The sequence below is a fragment of the Salvelinus namaycush genome, chromosome 11 (assembly GCF_016432855.1).
Source record: "Salvelinus namaycush isolate Seneca chromosome 11, SaNama_1.0, whole genome shotgun sequence".
Lineage (NCBI taxonomy): Eukaryota > Metazoa > Chordata > Actinopteri > Salmoniformes > Salmonidae > Salvelinus > Salvelinus namaycush.
The window spans coordinates 14,459,284-14,479,714 of NC_052317.1; the positions used below are offsets into that span (position 1 = coordinate 14,459,284).

Sequence of the window (20,431 nt, forward strand, 5' to 3'; positions counted from 1 at the left end):
GTTTTCGTTAGTGATTATTGTCTTATTTCACTGTAGAGCCTCCAGCCCTGCTCAATATGCCTTAGCTAACCCTTTTGTTCCACCTCCCACACATGCGGTGACCTCACCTGGTTTAAATGGTGTCTCTAGAAACAATACCTCTCTCATCGTCACTCAATGCCTAGGTTTACCTCCACTGTATTCACATCCTACCACACCTTTGTCTGTACCTTATGCTTTGAATCTATTCTACCGTGCCCAGAAACCTGCTCCTCTTACTCTCTGTTCACGAACGTACTACACGGCCAGTTCTTATAGCCTTTAGCCGTACACTTATCCTACTCCCCCTCTGTTCCTCTGGTGATGTAGAGTTTAATCCAGGCCCTGCAGTGCCTAGCTCCACTCCCATTCCCCAGGCACTCTCATTTGTTGACTTCTGTAACCGTGAAAGCCTTGGTTTCATGCATGTTAACATTAGAAGCCTCCTCCCTAAGTTTGTTTAATTCACTGCTTTAGCACACTCTGCCAACCCGGATGTCCTGGCTTAGGAAGGCCACCAAAAACCCTGAAATTTCCATCCCTAACTATAACATTTCCCGACAAGATAGAACTGCCAAAGGGGGCGGAGTTGCAATCTACTGCAGAGATAGCCTGCAGAGTTCTGTCTTACTATCCAGGTCTGTGCCCAAACAATTTGAGCTTCTACTTTTAAAAATCCACCTTTCCAGAAACAATCTCTCACCGTTGCCGCTTGCTATAAACCACCTTCTGCCCCCAGTTGTGCCCTGGACACCACATGTGAATTGATTGCCCCCCATCTATCTTCAGAGCCTGTGCTGTTAGGTGACCTAAACAGGGACATGCTTAACACCCCAGCCATCCTACAATCCAAGCTTGATGCCCTCAATCTCACACAAATGATCAATGAACCTACCAGGTACAACCCCAAATCCGTAAACACGGGCACCCTCATAGATATCATCCTAACCAACCTGCCCTCCAAATACACCTCTGCTGTCTTCAACCAGGATCTCAGCGATCACTGCCTCATTGCCTGCGTCCGTAATGGGTCTGCGGTCAAACATCCACCCCTCATCACTGTCAAACGCTCCCTAAAACACTTCAGCGAGCAGGCCTTTCTAATCAACCTGGCCCGGGTATCCTGGAAGGATATTGACCTCATTCCGTCAGTAGAGGATGCCTGGTTATTCTTTAAAAGTGCTTTCCTCACCATCTTAAATAAGCATGCCCCATTCAAAAAATGTAGAACCAGGAACAGATATAGCCTTTGGTTTACTCCAGACCTGACTGCCCTTGACCAGCACAAAAAACATCCTGTAGCATACTGAATTAGCATTGAATAGCCCCCGCGATATGCAACTTTTCAGGGAAGTTAGGAACCAATATACACAGGCAGTTAGGAAAGCAAAGGCTAGCTTTTTCAAACATAAATTTGCATCCTGTAGCACAAACTCCAAAAAGTTCTGGGACACTGTAAAGTCCATGGAGAATATGAGCACCTCCTCACAGCTGCCCACTGCACTGGGGGTAGGAAACACTGCCACCACCAATAAATCCACAATAATTGAGAATTTCAATAAGCATTATTCTACGGCTGGACATGCTTTCCACCAGGCTACCCCTACCCCGGTCAACAGCCCTGCACCCCCCACAGAAACTTGCCCCAGCCTCCCCATTTCTCCATCACCCAAATCCAGATAGCAGATGTTCTTAAAGAACTGCAAAATCTGGACCCCTACAAATCAGCCGGACTAGACAATCTGGACCCTCCCTTTCTAAAAATTATCGCAAATTGTTGCAACCCCTATTACTAGCCTATTCAACCTCTCTTTCGTATCGTCTGAGATCCCCAAAGATTGGAAAGCTGCCGCGGTCATCCCCCTCTTCAAAGGGGGAGACACTCTAGAGCCAAACTGCTACAGACCTATATCTATCCTACCCTGCCTTTCTAAGATCTTCGAAAGACAAGTTAACAAACAGATCCCCGACCATTTCGAATCCCACCGTACCTTCTCCGCTATGCAATCTGGTTTCCGAGCTGGTCATGGGTGCACCTCAGCCACGCTCAAGGTCCTAAACGATATCATAACCGCCATCGATAAGAGACAATACTGTGCAGCTGTATTCATCGACCTGGCTAAGGCTTTCGACTCTGTCAATCACCACATTCTTATCGGCAGACTCAACAGCCTTGGTTTCTCAAATGACTGCCTCGCCTGGTTCACCAACTACTTCTCAGACAGAGTTCAGTGTGTCAAATCGGAGGGCCTATTGTCCGGACCTCTGGCAGTCTCTATGGGGGTGCCACAGGGTTCAATTCTCGGGCCGACTCTTTTCTCTGTATACATCAATGATGTCTCTCTTGCTGCTGGTGATTCTCTGATCGACCTCTACGCAGACGACACCATTCTGTTTACTTCTGGCCCTTTTTTGGACACTGTGTTAACTAACCTCCAGACAAGCTTCAATGCCATACAACTCTCCTTCCGTGGCCTCCAACTGCTCTTAAATGCAAGTAAAACTAAATGCATGCTCTTCAAACGATCGCTGCCCGCACGTCCAGCATCACTACTCTGGACGGTTCTGACTTAGAATATGTGGACAACTACAAATACCTAGGTGTCTGGTTAGACTGTAAACTCTCCTTCCAGACTCACATTAAGCATCTCCAATCCAAAATTAAATCTAGAATCGACTTCCTATTTCGCAACAAAGCATCCTGCCAAACATACCCTCGTAAAACTGACTATCCTGCCAATCCTTGACTTCGGCGATGTAATTTACAAAATAGCCTCCAACACTCTACTCAGCAAATTGGATGCAGTCTATCACAGTGCCATCCGTTTTGTCACCAAAGCCCCATATACTACCCACCACTGCGACCTGTATGCTCTCGTTGACCTGGCCCTCACTTCATATTCGCCGCCAAACCCACTGGCTCCAGATCATCTATTAATCTTTGCTAGGTGAAGCCCCGCCTTATCTCAGCTCACTGGTCACCATAGCAGCACCCACCCATATCACGCGCTCCAGCAGGTATATTTCACTGGTCACCCCCAAAGCCAATTCCCCCTTTGGCCGCCTGTCCTTCCAGTTCTCTGCTGCAATGGCTGGAACGAATTGCAAAAATCACTGAAGCTGGAGACTCATATCTCCCTCACTAACTTTAAGCACCAGCTGTTAGAGCAGCTCACAGATCACTGCACCTGTACATAGCCCATCTGTAAATAGCCCATCCAACTACCTCATCCCCATACTGTTATTTATTTATTTATTTTGCTCCTTTTTACCCCAGTATCTCTACTTGCACATTCATCTTCTGCACATCTATAACTCCAGTGTTTAATTGCTAAATTGTAATTATTTCGCCACTACGGCCTATTTATTCCCTTACCTCCCTTATCTTACCTCATTTGCACACAGTGTATATATACTTTTTCTATTGTGTTATTGACTGTATGTTTGTTTATTCCATGTGTAACTCTGTGTTGTTGTATGTGTCGCACTGCTTTGCTTTATCTTGGCCAGGTCGCAGTTGTAAATGAGAACTTGTTCTCAACTAGCCTACCTGGTTAAATAAAAAATACAAATAAAAAACTTTTTACCACATTTAAAAGTTTGCTAGCCAAAATGGTATTGTGTTTAGGAGGTAGCCCCATTGAAATGTAACTATGTAACCTCTGTTCTTGTCATGCTAGCAGTCTTGTGTGTTTGTATGCAAATGTACAGTATGTTCATATTAGTATACTTACCCATTCTACTTACCTCTTTTGACCTGTTGCCAAGGAGGCCCTTGACATAAGATTGCAGGTTTTTCTGTGTTGTCTTACACGATTTCTGTTAGCAGATGATTGACAATGACTTATAATTGGCTGTCTCTTGTGCTTGTCTTTATTTTCTAAAAGGTTCAAAGGTGGAGAAATGTGGCTGCAACAAAAAAGAGGATCTGAAGATAGTTATGTCAAAGCTGAATGAAGACTAGTCCTCAAAGGGATTAACAAAAAAGTACAAATATGTAATATAATATGTAATTAATTTAATAATAATAAAAATGTGAGTGAGAGAGACTGTCATTTCTTCAAACAATCGTCTTTATTTAATAACAATTGCAATAATGGAGAGGTTAATAAATCAGATGGAGTGGTAAGAGCCCAACGAATGCCGTTGGGTCTCAGCTTATATAGCCAAGTATTCTTATGGAACGATATAACACGTGATTATAGCTTACCATAGCCTCACATCTCTCAAGCAGTTTAACTGTTGCTATGTGTGTGTGTCAAAAGAAGATATGGGTTGGGACGAGGTGGCCTTAGCTGACTGTAACGAGTGCGCTGAGAGTGGGGAAGCAAGTTCAGGGAGTGAGTGTTTCAATAAATGAACACAACTAGATACAAAACAAGAAACACGAACAACGCACAGACATGACACAGAAACAATGACGCCTGGGGAAGGAACCAAAGGGAGTGACAGATATAGGGAAGGTAATCAGGGAAGTGATGGAGTCCAGGTGAGTCTGATGACGCGCAGGTGCGTGTAACGATGGTGACAGGTGTGCACCATAATGAGCAGCCTGGTGACCTAGAGGCCGGAGAGGGAGCACACGTGAAACTGACATTGTATTCAGCTAATAGTATGAGACCAAACTCAATTCTCAGTTCTCATTTTCTAAAGAACATCTTGTTCTTGTTTCTTCGATAATGGGAAGCTACATATGGATAAGATTGTAGCTTGTGACAGCTGGCCTAGACCTTTCACATGACAACACCCCCACAGCAACTGCCACTTAGAACAACATTAAAGAGGTTGTTCTACACTTTTCCGATTTTTACAAGCTTAAAGAAGTTTAACGAGATTTTTCCCTCACAGTTTGTATAAACGTATTATTTATTGTTTGATGATATAACTACAGTTAGAAACTTTAGGAATTAACATGTCCAATAGTCTAGTAGTGACACAGTAGTGAAACAAGAAGATGTCAATAGTGATTTTGAAGAGGCAAACAGTAATAAATATGTGAGTTTTCAATAGTAATTCTAAAGTGTTGATGTAGGAAATGAAAATGATCAGGAGCAATTCAGTAGTGATCAGTAGTGACATAACACTACACAGACAAATGGCAGTAGTAATTGAGTAGGCATACAGCAGTAACATGTTGGCATTATATAGTAATTCAATAGTGAACATATAGGTATGTGTAGGTTTTAAGTAGTAAATAGCCAAAAGCTCAGTAGTTACACACTAGTCATTAAGGGAGACTTATGTCGTGATTTGTTCACCAGTAGTGAAATGTCCCAATTTATCACTCATTACTACTTAAAAAAATGACATAAATCACTTCTGGTTAACTACACATCTCAGTAGCAATCAAGTAGTAAAACCAGTAGGTTTTGTGTAGATCTTGTGTAGTAGTGATGAGTAGTAATTCAGTAGTACTTTTTCATGAGGCCATGGTCAGTCAAACAGCTGTTTGGGCAGACAGTCAGAGTGCTGTAGATAGGCAGGCCTGTGGCTGAAGCTAAACCCTCTAACTGTTTTAAAGCACCCTCTTCGCAAACCTCTCAGCCTCCACATCCAACAACCCAATCCCCTATCCCTCAACTCCTTTGACCCACATCCAACATTCCCTAGTTCCCTCCGACTCTGTCCTCAAACCCTCTACCCCCACATCCACAATTCCACCAGTCCACTAAGCCTCAAGTGGCCCCTCTACTCGAGCCCATCTGCCCCTCCCCCTCCTTCGCAATCCTCTAACCCACATCCAACTGCCCCCAGTGCCCCATAACCCTGCCCTCAACCTCTTTGCCCCCAAATCCAATAATCCACTAGACCTCTAGCGCCCCACATCCAACAACCCAACAGTCTACCAAGCCCCAAGTGCCCCTTGGCCTCAACCTGTCTGAACCACATCCAAGCCTGCCCTGCCCCCTGGCCCTAGCCTCTGGCTCTGGACCCCTGCGCCAGTCACTGTGGGCGCTGCCAGCTCATATGCCTGGAGAAGCCTGACATTCCAGGCGCGATTCAGGGCCGTCCAAAAATGCAGGTATGCGGCAAAGCCCCTTTTGAGCTGTGTTTTCTTTAAACACGGTCCTGCCCAAGCACAGCAAATCAATACAGAGTAAATATCCTGCAGGTTCACTGGATGGGACGACTTCAAAAGGATAGCGCTTCCTGAGGTGGAAGAGTCTAGTAGAGAGAGAGGCAGCAATATGTAGAGGACTAAACTCCTGCATTAATGACCTGCTTTCCCACAGAGTTATTCCTGCTCTCTGAAAAACATATCCAAACAGCAGCGTCAGGAAATCGCCGGCCTCCCCGCCAATACCCTATCCAAATCAAAACAACATTTCCACTCAAAACTAAATGTCCACTCCTTTTTTAACTAGATGTGTGATGCAAGCAAATTGTGCCTGGGATGTTTTTTTAAAGGAAGTCTGGCTGCTAACCAAGGGCGCTTTTCTACCGTCAAGACTTTCTCCCGTTTTTACCCACAGGGTACCCAATGGCACTGAGACGTGGCGGAAGTAATCATGACCAACAAGTTGAGACTTCGTGAATGGAGCGGTGGCTTAATACGCCCAATTAGTCCGGAGGTATTTGTCACCTGAGGCCAATTAGGGAATTAAAGGGCTGAGTTCTGACTCGGCACTCTGAGCTGTGTGTGAATGTCTGGCCAGGCAGAACGAGCGGAGCGACGCACACACTAATCGCTAATTTACCACCAGGACCTGTGGAGTTGGGCCTTGCCCCACCAACTCTCTTGGGTCTGTATCAAATTACATTAGTGCTAAGGAACTGTAGGTATGCCCTGCAAGAGACTGAAGCATTGTTGTATAAGGGGCAGGAGTTTTGCCCTATAAGGGACTTAAGCCACATCGAGACCATGAGCTACGATGGCTGTTACCATAAAAACATTTACCATGAATGCTTTTGTTGAAAGGAAAATATTTTGTTGAGAGGAAATGTATCATAGTAACTGACTATATCTTAGATTCACCCTAGAGATTGCAGTGCTTTCAAGCTTTTGTTCGTACTACAGTATGTCTCAGATATTACGTTTACACAAAGGGAGGATTAGCAAAGGTCACTTCAATAGGCTGTGAATCACTTGGTATTGTGCAGTTCCCTTTGACGTTGGACTCTTTGCGAATTGCAAGACCTGTCCAATATTAAAGGACTTGCAACAATCTGTTCGTTACTTCACCCCACAAAATACTGGTTCTTCTCATCAGCGTTCAATAAAGTCCATAACAGCAATCTACCCACCATATGGACAACATAGATAAGACCTTGGTTATAATCAATGTTCTGGAATATTCCTGACACCGTTGACCTGTCCTGATAGCAGCGGTTGGTGGCTGTGGCTGCCAAAGTCTTTATGGGTATCTCTTCCTCCCCCGTCGCTAGACATGAAGGACTGGGAGGCCAAGCTGGATTCCACTGTGAGTCTGTGGCCTGGATATTAGTTTCATATTGGAGATAAACAGAGTGGTGAGCCAGCCAGGAGAGAAAGGGTCAGGGGCATAGAGAGAAGAGCATGGTGAAGGGTTCTGGGAAAGAGACAGAAGGAGACATGGGGTCAGGAACAGAGTGTGAGAGATCTGGGATAGAGGGTCAGCAACACATAAACAGGGCTTGGAGCCGAGAACAAGGACCTGGAGACAGACGGAGAAAACAGATAAAGGCAGAGGGGCAGTCTGAGACAGAGAACAGGTGGAAAGAAATAACCAGACATAAGAAGGAAGGGTGTTCTGCGACAGAAAAAAAGGAGGGAGACAGTCAGACAGATAGAGGGAGAGCCGTGTGGAGGTCAGTCCAGTTGTGACTCCATTCCTAGGTGATTGGAAAAGATGGGGGCTCAGTGGACTCTCTCCCTCTGGGTAAATAAGTGACAGCCATGTGGCGCTAGGGGCATGTCAAACAAATTAACGAGAGAGGGAATGAGACAAGTGCAACCCTATTGTGTTTCAGGGGTGGTTTTGGACTAGGGAAGCTCTCGGCCTGGCGTATAGGCCCACACCAACCTTCCCCACTCCCCTCGCCTCTCCAACCAACCCCCAAAATGAGTTATCGTATCAGGGCACAGCCTTATGAGTACCCGGCTGGAGGGGACGAGGGTGGTGGGGGACAGCAAGGGGGACAAGGGGGTGGGGGGCAGCGAAGAGGGGAACGGCAGAGGGGGAGAGTTTTAGTATTACACGTTCTGCTAACTGTGGCCAGCCTCGGTGATGTCATGGTCGTGTTTATATATGGAACTGACAGTATGAGAGTGGTAGAGGAGGGTGTCAGGCAGCGTGACACGACAGGGTGGACTGACTAATGTGGGAACTGTGTTGATGTCATGGTGCCTGATTGAGCCTCACTCAGGATCATATTAGATGACTCTTTATGTGGTTTATTATGGGCCAAGATATTATGGCTAGTGCGAGTCCAGTTTATACAGTGATGTAAAAGTGTCTCACATAGTGTGTGTGTCTGTGTGTGTGTGTGTGTGTGCATGCGTGCGTGCGTGTCTGCGTGTGCTTGCATAGGCTATATGATCTAACACATTCACCAGCACTATTTATACTCCAAGCAGAGCTTGTGTTTTTAGTGGTAAGCTAAGCATGTATGAAATTCTACATAATCTTATATACTTTCTCTCGTTCTCTCTCCTCTTGTTCTATGCTCAGGTTGTACAGTGCATTCGGAAAGTATTCAGACCACTTCCCTTTCTCCAAATTCTGTTACGTTACAGCCTTCTAAAATTGATTAAATAATTTCCTCCCGTCATCAATACGCCATAATGACAAAGCGAAAACAGGTTTTTAGAACTTTTTGCAAATGTATTAAAAATTAAAAACAGAAATACCTTATTTGCATAAGTATTCAGACCCTTTTCTATAAGACTCGAAATTGAGCTCAGGTTTATCCTGTTTCCATTGATCATCCTTGAGATGTTTCTATAACTTAAATTGGAGTCCACCTGTGGTAAATTCAATTGATTGGACATGATTTGGAGAGGCACACCTGTCTATACAAGGTTCCACAGTTGACAGTGCATGTCAGAGCAAAAATCAAGCCATGAGGTCGAAGGAATTTTCCGTAGAGCTCCGAGACAGGACTGTCTCGAGGCACAGATCTGAAGATCCCCCCCCCCAATAATACAATGGCCTCCATCATTCTTAAATGGAAGAAGATGGAACCACCAGACTCTTCTCAGAGCTGTCTGTCCAGCCAAACTGAGCTTTCGGGGGAGAAGGGCCTTGGTCAGGGAGGTGACCAAGAACACGATGGTCACTCTGACAAGATGGGAGAACCTTCCAGAAGGACAACTATCTCTGCAGAACTCCACCAATCAGGCCTTTATGGTAGAGTGGCTATGAGGAAGGTCTTGGTGGTCCAATGGTGAAGTTGCCATATGATACACCATATCCAGTCAATAATTGCTGTAGATATATATACACACAAGCAACAAAGCCCAACAATTTGCCTCTGAATTGGGCTTAACCTGTTCTATGTGAATGGACACAGGTAGAGCAAGACTGCACAGCCTCTCCTTGAGAAACCAAGTAGGATCTGCCTCACTGCACCCATAATGAAATAATGAATGTGTCGAGTTGGCGGGAGGCCGTGGCAGAGAGTGATGAGGGGAGCCGAGCGCTCACTTCACCATATATAGTCCAGTCCTCCAGTACCCCCGACTGCACACCGTGTTTGTTGTAGCCCCGGACAAAAACACCTGATTCAACCTGTCAAGGGATTGATGATTGGTTCACAAGTAGAATAGGTATAAGACCAGAGTTGGGAAACAGTGCTCTATATGGTGATGTGAGACATGTTCTGTTTTGTAAAAACGTTCCTGCAGTCAAATGAACAAATCGCCCTATGGTGGCCTCATGGGTGGAATATTATTTATATTTTGGATAATTTCACAATGAATAAAAAAATTCAACCTGCTGAAGATCTGGTGTTTAACGATTTTGTTATATTTCAGTATTCTGTGTTGTATATAAAGTGTAATATTGTGATGCAAACTCTAAATGTAATACATTTCAACTCTATATCTGACATGGTACACGTGTGTTCTTTTTTTAAGCCCATAACCATGTGTGTGAGGTGTATACTTTTGTTTCAAAGTAGATTTGTTTAAGACTACCAAGAAACACTTTTTATGACCCAGATTTAGCCCACTGCAGTAAAATGCTCACCCTGAAGTGTTCTGGCTACATGATGAACAAAGGCTAGAATTTCTTTTTCAGAAAGGATTTCGATATTGCTCAATTTCTTTTTTTTAAAGCCTGAGGGAGAAGGATACGTGTATTGTTTTGTATTGTAACGTGACAAGGTAATCGATACCTGTACTTTGTTGATTTGTTAAATGTCATTTTGGTTTGTATTTTGTGCTCACGAAATAGCATCTTATAAGCCCATAAGGGCTATGCAGTGTATGACACAGAAATAAAATCAATCAAATATATACCTAACCCTGTCCTCTCTCTCCCTCTGTCCCATCAGATGTGGACCTGTTGGTGTGCAAGCACCAGGGCCCGTCCTGCTGCACCCGCAAGATGGAGGAGAGCTACCAGGTGGCGGTGAGACGAGAGACCCTCCAGAATGTCCGCTCCTACAGCTTCGAGCTGAAGTACCTCATCTCCGGCCACGCCACCGCCTTCCAGGGTAAGGAGAGGGGGAAAGTGGGATGGGATGGGAAGGCATTTTAGGGAATGGAGTGATAGTGGGACAGGTACGGGATTTTAACCAGGTTAGAGATAGAGGAACTCTTTCCGTTTGTAAACCAATTTGGCCAAAATGTCACTGTCCTAAACCACAAGAAAGGAAATGGAACAGAGGAAGCTACTTCATAGTACTTGGATGAGGCCTGTAAACGAATCTCTTTGCTGACATACAGTTGAACTTGTCTATATTTTCCACCAGCATAAACAGTTGAAAACCAAACAGTTTTATTTGTTTTGCTAGTTATTTGTAAAAAATATATATATTTGTTGAGGAATTCATTAAAATGTTTTTATTCCAATCCTCTTGGGCCACTGTTGCTGGCTCCAGCTCTAGTTCCTGACTCTTGCTCTGGCTAGTTTTTGATTGGTCAAGAGGGCACAGCTATCTTATTTTCCCCTCAGTGGTTTTGGCAGTAGCTGGGTTGTGGAGAGGTAGACTAGGGAGGGTAGAGAGTGGAATGGGTGGTGGGTAGGTAATGTTGGCAGTTAGCTGTATTGTGGAGAGGCAGTGGGAGCATGGAGACTAGGGAGGGTATAGCAGAGGGAGACGTTAATGCAGGATTCTGTTTTTTCACGCAGAAAAGGAAAGATAAAATGCAGAAGAAAATATCTTGCTGCGTTTTATACACGCAGATCTAAAATGCTTATTTTTGTAAATTCTGCTCGGCTTCAGTCAAGGTTCGCTCCAAATCATGAATGTAAAAGGACAAATGATGTGCTTCAGTTGCACTTCTCCACTTGGATTAAATATCTTTGCCCTTGCCATTGGATCACCAGAAAGCACTCTGATCTGTGAAGGCTACTTTTCTCCGGTACTTTCCTCCAGTGTAGTTTTTCTTTGGTAGCAAGTTAAAATGCAAGATTAACTTCAAGCAAAACATTAGGAAATGTAGCTGGCTACTACTTTTTCTCCCCAATTTCGTGATATCCAATTGGTAGTTACAGTCTTGTCCCATCGCTGTAACTCCCATACAGACTCGGGAGAGGCGAAGGTTGAGAGCCAAGCGTTCTCCAAAATGACTCTGCCAAGCAGCACCTCTTCTTGACATACTGCTTGCTTAACTCCAAAGCAAGCCACAACAATGTGTCAGAGGAAACACCGTACAACTGGCGGTCAGCTTCAGCTTGCAGGCATCTGGCCCGCCACAAGGAGTCAGTAGAGCGCGATGGGACAAGGCCATCCCGGCCGGCCAAACCCTCCCATAGCCTGGACAACGCTGGGCCAATTGTGCGCTGCCTCATGGGTCACCCGGTCACGGCCGGCTGTGACACAGCCTGGGATCAATCCCGGCTCTGTAGTGACGTCTCAAGCGCCTTAGACCACTCGAGAGGCCCTAAACATGAGAAATATGATGGCCATGCATCGTTTTTTTGCAAAAAATACCTTGCTTTTTCACCGCAAGCCAATTTACTTATCTATGTGTGGCTGCTAGCCAAATAGCATTGCACTTCTGTTGTCATCTGATGATAACTATTTTCCCGGCAAATGTGTTGGTTGCACTAATGTATTTTGTTAAGTAAAACTATAGTATCACGTCCCTTATCATTCTATTGAAGCAAAACACCACGGTTGACCTTCAATATAAAACGCAGGTAAAATGGTTTATACGGCATTTTATGGTCTGCAGTTTGAAAATGCAGATTTCTGAAAGTTATGTGACCTCTGGTACCCTCTGAACTTCTGGTACCCTCTGACCCTCTGGGCTTCTGAGCCTCTGGGCTGCAGTAGTTTATGAGCGGAAGTCTGTCTACTGTGCCACTTTCTGCCTGCTTCGCTTTCTCTGAGGGCAGCAGTAGATGGATGGATGGATGGTTGGCAGGTCTGCCTGAGGGGCTAGTTCGGCTGCCAGAGGGGCTTTTACTGGGCCAAGCAAGGCCAGCTCCGGTCCAGCCCCCCCAGCCTTGTCCTCTCCGATTGGGGTGACTGGTAATTGCAATGTCGTTTGAAATTTCCTAAACTGACAGATTTTTCTCTGTAAACCTCCAGTGCTATCCCGCAAAGTCTACTGGCGAGCGGTTCTGAATGTTTTTGGTGCTGCAGGAATTTGTGTACCATGCAATTTGTTTTATAAGACAATGTACTGTGTGCATAGGCATTATGCTGGCCAGTTTTGTTTTATATGATTGTTGTTCGGATACCAGTGGTTTGTTGGACTCCTTCATGGAAATATGTGTGCATGATATATGCAAGTACGTGAGAGTGAGTCAAGTTGAGCCAATGGGTTAGTTGAGCCACCGCTTGTTTCTAGGAAACCATACACAAAATGTATCATGTGACCAAATATTTAGGAAGAGTTCATCATTTCATGGAGTCTGATGGAAGAAATCACATGGAAAAAGTGATTAGCAAGTTAGGTCCTAAAAACAGATTTTCACCAAACCAAATTAATGTATTGTTATAGGTTTCATGATGCCTTGTATCTAAACCAAAGTATACTTTTTATACATAATGTAGGGTCTCTATAAGCTTCAATATGAGGTCCTAAACCTAGCATGAAAGGCATCCTTGTAGCTGTGTGGGCTAATATAGTCAAAATGTTTGCCTTTGGGTAAGTTGAACCAATGGCATAATATGCAGAGTATTTTTGCAATGTGTCATGCATATGAACTCAAGATAGTCTAGTAAAACAAGGAGTCTAGCCACCCTTGAGGTTCTTGAAAGAGCAGCCAAGGAAGTGAGAGAAGGGAAGCAGCAGCAAGGGAGGAAGAAATAGACTGAAGGACACTGAAGAGGTACATTGACAATAAAGACAATGAACATGTACCTGTGTGAAAGAGGCTATGACAGAGTAGCAGAGGACATGGAGTCTCAGCTTGATAAAGAGAGGCTATGACAGAGTAGCAGAGGACATGGAGTCTCAGCTTGATAAAGAGAGGCTATGACAGAGTAGCAGAGGACATGGAGTCTGAGCTTGATAAAGAGAGGCTATGACAGAGTAACAGAGGACATGGAGTCTCAGCTTGATAAAGAGAGGCTATGACAGAGTAGCAGAGGACATGGAGTCTGAGCTTGATAAAGAGAGGCTATGACAGAGTAGCAGAGGACATGGAGTCTCAGCTTGATAAAGAGAGGCTATGACAGAGTAGCAGAGGACATGGAGTCTCAGCTTGATAAAGAGAGGCTATGACAGAGTAGCAGAGGACATGGAGTCTCAGCTTGATAAAGAGAGGCTATGACAGAGTAGCAGAGGACATGGAGTCTGAGCTTGATAAAGAGAGGCTATGACAGAGTAGCAGAGGACATGGAGTCTGAGCTTGATAAAGAGAGGCTATGACAGAGTAGCAGAGGACATGGAGTCTGAGCTTGATAAAGAGAGGCTATGACAGAGTAGCAGAGGACATGGAGTCTCAGCTTGATAAAGAGAGGCTATGACAGAGTAACAGAGGACATGGAGTCTCAGCTTGATAAAGAGAGGCTATGACAGAGTAGCAGAGGACATGGAGTCTCAGCTTGATAAAGAGAGGCTATGACAGAGTAGCAGAGGACATGGAGTCTGAGCTTGATAAAGAGAGGCTATGACAGAGGACATGGAGTCTCAGCTTGATAAAGAGAGGCTATGAAAGAGTAGCAGGGGACATGGAGTCTCAGCTTGATAAAGAGAGGCTATGACAGAGTAACAGAGGACATGGAGTCTCAGCTTGATAAAGAGAGGCTATGACAGAGTAGCAGAGGACATGGAGTCTGAGCTTGATAAAGAGAGGCTATGACAGAGTAGCAGAGGACATGGAGTCTGAGCTTGATAAAGAGAGGCTATGACAGAGTAGCAGAGGACATGGAGTCTCAGCTTGATAAAGAGAGGCTATGACAGAGTAGCAGAGGACATGGAGTCTGAGCTTGATAAAGAGAGGCTATGACAGAGTAACAGAGGACATGGAGTCTCAGCTTGATAAAGAGAGGCTATGACAGAGTAACAGAGGACATGGAGTCTCAGCTTGATAAAGAGAGGCTATGACAGAGTAGCAGAGGACATGGAGACTCAGCTTGATAAAGAGAGGCTATGACAGAGGACATGGAGTCTCAGCTTGATAAAGAGAGGCTATGACAGAGTAACAGAGGACATGGAGTCTCAGCTTGATAAAGAGAGGCTATGACAGAGTAGCAGAGGACATGGAGACTCAGCTTGATAAAGAGAGGCTATGACAGAGTAGCAGAGGACATGGACTCTCAGCTTGATAAACATTTCAAGAATCTCGTGGAGCAGTTTCATTGGCTTAGTAGCCTCAAATGCAGAGAACTTGCCTATGGGTTGGCACATCAAAACAACATTCCTGTCCCAGACAACTGCTCAAGAAGGGCAAGTGATATCGAACAGAGAGATCTATATCTGAATGTAGGCATACATTTAAGATATACAGTGAGATGATCAAGTGAATACATAATAAAGGTCTCAGTACAATATTCTAGCGGGTGGATTCATTTGTCATTATGAACATAACTTCCTGCTTACCTCATGTCTGGAGCCTTCTGAAGCAAGGTCAGGTGCTCAACATGTCTCGACAGAAATAGATTTAATCAACTATGGAACAACAATAGAAGGCATGATGATGTTGGTGATGATGATGTCAGTTGCCTCGGTTCTAAGCTCAACTTGTCCCGTTGGCGTGCTGTGTGGAGATTTGGCGTGTGTTGCTGTGGAGAAAGTCAAGTAGGGGAGCGACGTCTCGCGAGGTGTTTTAAATATCCTAGGAAGTCACTGTTATGACATGACGGTGGAGCGGAGACGTGCTTGCTATGCTGACATCGGTCCCTTTCTAATTGGTGTGTGCGTATGTGTGTGTGTGTGTGTTTCAGACTGATTTGAAGATACTTGTGTGTTGTGTATCTATGACCCTACTGTATCAGAATAATAGACTAGAACATGTTCACCCCCTCTCTCATCATCTCATCCAGTTTCAGATCTCGAAGGCGTCCTACCCCCACACACACACACTCACACAAATACTCCCTCAGTGCCTCAGCCTCTCCCCAGCCTGCTGCCTCAGCCTGCTGCCTCAGCCTCTCCCCAGCCTGCTGCCTCAGCCTCTCCCCAGCCTGCTGCCTCAGCCTCTCCCCAGCCTGCTGCTTCAGCCTCTCCCCAGCCTGCTGCCTCAGCCTCTCCCCAGCCTGCTGCTTCAGCCTCTCCCCAGCCTGCTGCCTCAGCGGGGTATCCTGCTCTGCTGGAGTGTTTATTTGATCATCACACTCCTCCAGGCCTCCAGGGTGTGGCCTCTGTTTATGTTCCCTTGCTTCTGCTCACTCACAGGCCAAACACTGAGGGAGATATCTTTTGGATCTCTCTCTCTCTCTCTTTATCTCACACTTGCTCACTCAATCACTCTCTCTCTCTCTGTCTCTCTCTCGCACTTTCTCACTCTCTCTCGACTCATTGTTCATGTCACACTGACTAACGATTGAGACTCAGCCAAAGATTTGACAGGCCCACCCGTAGGCAGATGTGAGTGTGTTTTGTTTGGCGGTTGTGTGTTTTGTTAGCCCAAACAGCCTACTGTGTCATGTCATGTATAGGTGGCGACATGTCACGAGTGTGACCCCATAAAAATGAATGTCCCATCCCGTTGACACAAATCAATTCAACCGTTTCACATCTTTTTCTCCTGTTTATGGCTAGTGAACAGAACTCGCTCCTCCTGGCCTCCTCCCTTTACCTTTAACATCGGATAGCTAAACCTCTCTCTGCCAGGCATGTCTGAATGTTCTGGTCACATGAGGAGGACTGACCAGGCCAACTTAACCCCCTAGTGACGTTTTTTAACCCTGTAATAGAGCTGGGACTATAAACCGAAAATGATCGAAGACCATTGCGATCAGTTATTGCCGGCATTTTGCTGATATCGTTTAATACAATACTATACTAGAGAAATGTGACGTTTCAAATGAATACGTTTGATAATATGTGTGATTGTTTAAAGGGCAATTGTTGGCTACAACCATCAAACTAGTTGTAGTAGTTTAAATGATAATTGTGTGGTGCACATTAATGTTATTAAATGTGTCGTTCTATTTATCATTAATCGCATCAATTGAAGCAATTTATCGAAGTATGGATATTTCGTCCATATCACCCTGCTCTGTAGTCTTTCCCTCGTTTCTGGACACCACTGAGTTTATTCTCCCTTCTGACATCATCTGTCCTTTAACATCAGACAGACAGGTCACCTAAATCCCACAGAAACAGGTCACACTAACTAGGGGTCAGAGGTCAGGAGGCTAGGGGTCAGGTACTTACACACACACACAGACAGGTCACACTCAGACCGGGGGGTCAGGAGCGGTCAGGATCCGTACATAATATGCTAATTGATAGTGAGTGTTGGGACTAGAGGGAATGGGGTTTAGCCCCAGTCTAGTCTAAGTCTGAGCCGGACCAGATTAGACCCAAAGGGGCTTTGGTAGACAAGAGGACCAGCCTGACCGTTAAAGTGCTCCAGCCAATCAGATCTGGACTAATCTCAAGCCTTTTATTGGCTGAGCTAGGCTGGAGCAGATGGACCAGACACTTATAGAACAGGCCTCTGTGTGATATCTGTGAGAGTGTGTGCTGGTTCCAGGAGGGTCAAGGAGTTTCAGCCACCATGTCAGACAGAGGGGGAAATCCACTCTGAGTCCATCAGTGATTACTGTCCAATCACCTCTTCTTACTCTGCTTGTTTACTTGTTTACCATTAACTCTGGTAGGTTTGGCTGGACTGTGCTTCTAGGACTATAGTACAGGTGTGTGTGTGTGTGTGTGTGTGTGTGTGTGTGTGTGTGTGTGTGTGTGTGTGTGTGTGTGTGTGTGTGTGTGTGTGTGTGTGTGTGTGTGTGTGTGTGTGTGTGTGTGTGTGTGTGTGTGTGTGTGTGTGTGTGTGTATGTATGACTGTGTGTGTGTGAAGATTGAGTGTGAATGATCAGATTACCCTAACCCAGACCTTAACCTTATCCATGAGGTTGATGAAACATAGCTTACCCTATATCAGTGGCCAGGGGCATGGGGACTGGACACTCAGCTAAATGCCATATCTGCGTCCCAAATAGCACCCTATTCCTATATCGTGCACTACATTTGACGAGAGGCACTGGTCAAAAATAGTGCACTATATATGAAATAGGGTGCTATTGTGGATGCAACCCATGTCAACGTATGAGTCCTGGAGTTGAAGAGCTGTTGTTTACACACTCCGCCATCACCATGGATACATACTAACACACAGGTGACATTTATTGGTTGCGTACACAGATTTGCAGATGTTATCGCAAGTGCAGTGAAATGCTTGTGTTTCTAGCTCCAACAGTGCAGTAATACCTAGGAATATATATATATTTTTTAAATACACACATCATCCCTTTATAATCCGTGATTTTCTGGTGTCCCTGCTACATATGTCTCGTGTCTGAGTCGTTGAAATGCGAGGTGTTGCGTAAATGCTGCCTCAGGATATGCGGTTTCCAATTTGTACATAGCCCAGAGAAGTTCCTTGAGAGCCTTTGCGATGTCGGCTTGGAGGGGAAAATACACGGTATTGTTATTGACCGAAGAAAATTCTTGCCGGAGGTAATGCGGTCGGCATTTGATGGTGAGAGATTGCAGATCGGGAGAACAAAAGGACTTGAGTTTCTGTACGTTACCACAGTCACACAATGATCATTAGCGAAAGTGTATTGGCAGCAGACCAACTTTTAATGCCATGACATTTTCAGGTTATTAATGTGTGCCTGCATATTTAGTATTTTATTTTAAAAAATTTAAATAATTTCTATTAAACTAGGCAAGTCAGTTAAGAACAAATTCTTATGCCCAATGACAGTTTAGGAACAGTGGGTTAACTGCCTTGTTCAGGGGCAGAACGACAGATATTTACCTTGTCTGCTCGCGATTTGATCTAGCAACCTTTCGGTTACTGGCCCAGTGCTCTAACCACTAGGCTACCAGATCCCCATTAGCACTTGCCAAGGCAGCAACTACTCTTCCTGGGGTCCAACCATTGTGCATTATTTACATTGCTCAATTATTACATTACAATATTACAATACTACATTACATGACTAAGAATAATGTGTGGGTGTGTGCAGATTGTGTGTTTAAGTGCGTGCGTGTGTTTGTTTGTTTTTTGTTATCTTTGTGGGGACCAGAATTAGGATTAGGGGTTTGGGATCAGCATTGAGGTTAGGGTTATGTTAAGGGTTAGTGTTAGGGGTTAAGGGAAAATAGTATTTTGAATGGGAATCAATTGTTTGGTCCCCACAAGGATAGTAAAACAAACGTGTGTGTGTGTGTGTGTGTGTGTGTGTGTGTGTGTCTCTTCACAGTAGGTGTTGTGCCGTGAGGTGTTGTTTTATCTGGGGCGGTTTTTCAATCAGATTTTCCAGCTTGCTTGAGTTACTTGAGGTGGAATAGTTGAATTTAGCCATGGCTCTATGTAGTAGTGCGTTTCCTAATAGTCTGTTCGAGACCTCTGGGGGCATGTCTTGTGGGGTATGTATGAGTGTCTGAGCTGTGTTTTAACGATTGAACGTGCTGTTCGGTACTATTAACACGTCAGTACCTCTCACAAAGACCAGTAGCAATGCAGTCAATCTCTCCTCTACTTTGATCCAGGAGAGATTGATGTGCATGTTGTTGATATTTGTGCCAGAAAATGTAGCCAAACTTGAATGAGACTTTTAATTACATAAACATAGGCTGACACCAGTCATGTTTGACAAATATAATGTAAGATAGTTAACATTAATGTCTAAAGACTTGATTCTGTCGACAAAGTTGAGGCACGGTTCATTCGGATCAAATGGTCAGAAGACCAGAGCGTGAAGGACAGTGCTTGTTTTGCACCGCACATTACCCACCTTGAATCTGCGCGGAGGCGGTCAGCATTTTGAAACTTTTTAACCATAAACGTAATTATTTAAAACCTGGAAGTCTTATTTCATTTTATGAAGCATGTCTTACTTTGTTTCAAAGTAGCCTAGCCAAAATACGACCATAGAAATGTTAAGAGAAATATTTTATAAACACTTAATAGGACATTGAAACCAGCATTTTTTTTCTTCATGTTTTATTGGTTTTCAAATCAACATTCTTTTATTGTCCAGCAGCCAAAGGCATAATCCTAGTCATATTAGTAGGCCTAACCCATGCTAGTTGATGCATGTTTATATCCCCTCTCTTTCTTCATTTCTAACTGCCTGTTTGAGAAATGTGTTTTCCCGCTAATTGCATTTTGAAACATTTGCATGTAGCCTACAGCCATGTGCGCATTGTTGAGCTTATAATAGGAAGAAATACAACTTAATCAACATTTAAGTTAAATGGTCTGATCTTTTGCATCAGACTCATTGATTCAAAAAACATTATTGTGCAGTGGTTGTATGAATTTTGAATCTGTCGTCCTAGAACTGTCCTAGAGTCTGTTTTGAACTGTAGACATATTTTTGGTTGGCCCAGGGACGATGGGACGCCCTTAATTTCGGGCCCTGGAGGGAATTATTTTATAAAGACAAAAAGTATTTGGTTGTAGCCTAACTGTATTATTGCAATATTTTATAGGCTACCAAGAGTGGCCAACCATCCTCCAGGAGAGCCTTAAAAGGGCAGTGTTGTATTTTGAGACAGGCTTGAATATGCAAAGAAGCCAATTGGCAAAGGGTAGGCTACATTTTTGTCTGATTCACTATGGTAAAATATAGTAATACATTTTATTTTGTAAAGTGGTTCCTTGCATAATACAATTATGTAAAAAT

The 20,431-nt window shown here is 44.4% G+C and overlaps 1 protein-coding gene across 1 annotated transcript in view; it reads left to right on the forward strand.

The window, feature by feature from the left end:
* The window catches only part of LOC120056304 (glypican-3-like), a 232,856-nt gene that overhangs the window by 17,122 nt on the left and 195,303 nt on the right, over positions 1 to 20,431 (forward strand). The window contains exons 2-3 of the mRNA XM_039004544.1: positions 10,495 to 10,656; positions 15,686 to 15,859. Of these exons, the coding sequence (XP_038860472.1) occupies positions 10,495 to 10,656; positions 15,686 to 15,859 (336 nt within the window). The remainder of the gene's footprint in view (positions 1 to 10,494; positions 10,657 to 15,685; positions 15,860 to 20,431) is intronic.